Source organism: Nicotiana attenuata, unplaced genomic scaffold (assembly GCF_001879085.1).
Source record: "Nicotiana attenuata strain UT unplaced genomic scaffold, NIATTr2, whole genome shotgun sequence".
NCBI lineage: Eukaryota > Viridiplantae > Streptophyta > Magnoliopsida > Solanales > Solanaceae > Nicotiana > Nicotiana attenuata.
The window spans coordinates 143,694-146,340 of NW_017670868.1; the positions used below are offsets into that span (position 1 = coordinate 143,694).

The 2,647-nt window shown below is 49.8% G+C and overlaps 1 protein-coding gene across 1 annotated transcript; it reads right to left on the minus strand.

Moving 5' to 3' along the window:
- Positions 1 to 713: 713 nt before the first annotated feature.
- LOC109244054 (RNA-directed DNA polymerase homolog) lies at positions 714 to 1,139 on the minus strand (the record flags this gene model as incomplete). The annotated part of the gene is made up of 1 exon (XM_019411083.1): positions 714 to 1,139. A coding segment is annotated over exon 1 (426 nt), but the record flags the coding sequence as incomplete, so codon positions are not given.
- Positions 1,140 to 2,647: the final 1,508 nt, after the last annotated feature.

Here is a 2,647-nt window from a genome sequence, read left to right on the forward strand (position 1 = left end):
ACCATAGGCCTCTCTGAAGCTGGTAAATATGCCAAACTCCCCAAACTCTCCACCCGGTGACTCAAGGCATCCGCCACTACATTGGCCTTGCCAGGGTGATACAGAATAGTAATGTCATAATCCTTTAGCAACTCTAACCACCTCCTCTAACGCATATTAAGATCCTTTTGCTTGAGTATATGCTGCAAACTTCGATGATCAGTATAGATCTCACAAGGCACGCCGTACAAATAATGACGCTAGATCTTCAAGGTATGAACAATGACAGCTAATTCAAGGTCGTGGACAAGGTAATTCTTTTCATGTATCTTCAACTATCTGGACGCGTAGGCAATCACCCTACCATCCTGCATCAACACCGCTCCAAGGCCAACTCTCGAGGCGTCACAATAGACAGTATAAGACCCCGAACCAGTAGGCAACATCAAAATTGGGGCTGTAGTCAAAGATGTCTTGAGCTTCTGAAAGCTCGCCTCACACTCCTCTGTCCACTGAAATGGGGCACCCTTCTGGGTCAATCTAGTCATAGGGGTAGCAATCGATGAAAATCCCTCCACGAAGCGACGGTAGTAACCCGCCAAGCCAAGGAAACTGCGAATCTCTGTAGCTGAGGACGGCCTGGGCCAACTCTGCACGGCCTCTACCTTCCTCGGATCCACCCGAATACCATCACTAGAAATCACATGGCCTAAGAATGCCACAGAACTCAGCCAAAACTCACATTTTGAGAACTTTGCATATAACTTTTTCTCCCTCAAGGTCTGTAGTACGGTCCTCAGGTGCTGCTCGTGATCTTCCCGACTCCGGGAATACACCAAAATATCATCAATAAAAATAATCACGAACGAGTCAAGATATGGCCTGAACACACTGTGCATCAAATGCATGAAAGCTGCAGGGGCATTGGTCAACCCAAATGACATGACAAGGAACTCGTAATGGCCATATCGAGTCCTGAAGGCAGTCTTCGGGATATCTGGCTCCCGAATCTTCAACTGATAGTAACCTGAGCGCAAGTCAATCTTAGAAAACACTTGTGCGCCCTGAAGCTGGTCAAACAGATCATCAATGCGAGTCAAGGGATAACGGTTCTTCACTGCAACCTTATTCAACTGGCGGTAATCAATACACATGCGCATAGAACCATCCTTCTTCTTTACGAACAAAATAGGAGCACCCCACGGTGAAACACTGGGCCGAATAAAACCCTTACCAAGCAATTCCTGTAACTGATCCTTCAACTCCTTCAACTCAGAAGGAGCCATACGATACGGAGGAATGGAAATGGGCTGAGTGCCCGGCAACAGATCAATACCAAAATCGATGTCTCTATTGGGCGGCATGCCCGGAAGGTCAGCTGGAAACACATCGGGATAATCCCGTACCACTGGAACTGAGTCAACAGAAGGGGTATCAACATTGGCATCTCTCACATAAGCTAAATACGCGGCACACCCCTTCTCAACCATACGCTGAGCTTTAAGAAAAGAGATAACTCTACTGGGAGTGTGATCTAAAGTACCACTCCACTCAATACGCGGAATACCTGGCATAGCCAGCATCACGGTCTTAGTGACAATCAAGAATAGCAAAATGGGGCAACAACCAGTCTATGCCCAAAATTATGTCAAAATCCACCATGCCGAGTAATAATAAGTCTGCCCTAGTCTCAAAACCACGAATAGTAACCAAACATGACCGATAAACGCGGTCCACAACAAGAGAATCTCCCACAGGAGTAGAAACATAAACGGGAGCACTCAAAGAATCCCGAGGCACACCCAAATGAGGAGCAAAGTAAGAAGACACATAAGAGTAAGTAGAGCTCGGATCGAATAGAACCGATGCCTCTCTGTGACAAACCAGAATAATACCTGTAATGACGGATTCAGAGGCAACAACCTCAGTACGATCAGGAATAGCATAATATCTGGCCCGGCCCCTCTCTCAAGGGCGACCTCTATCTCCCCGACCTCCGCCCCTAGCCGGCTGGGTAGGTGGGGTAGCAGCTGGAGTTGTGATCATGGCCTGAGAACTCTGAGGAGCACGCTGTGGCTGAGCAGTTTGTGAAGATGCACCCCTACCAAGTCTGGGGCAGTCCCTAACCATGTCGCGTGTATCACCGCACTCGAAACAAGCTCTGGGAGGACGTGGTGGCTGTGACTGGCTGGGACTAGGCCTGCTGGATTGACCTCTGGAAACACCCCGCGGAGGAGGCGCGCTAGAAACTGGAGGTGCCTCCTGAGGTGCAGGTGGAGCTGGAGCACTGCCGGCTGCTGGAAGAGCTGAATGAACAGGGCGACCCGAATAACCCCTACCATAACGACCTGCTGATGGGGTACGGGCACCAGAGTAGTGACCCGACTCTCGAGACCTCTTGGCCTCCCTCTCCCCTCGCTCCCTGGCGAGCATACCCTCAATCCTCCAAGCAATGCTCACTACCTACTGATAAGGAACGTCCGTCTCCAACTCTCGAGCCATGCTAGATCTGATGGGTGGGATAAGACCCTCAATGAACCTGCGAACTCTCTCCCGAACTGTAGCAACCAAAGCCGGTGCATGCCTGGCCAACCTGGTATAACGGATAACATACTCCGAAACGGTCATAACACCCTGGCGCAAATGCTCAAACACTGCGCGCCATGCA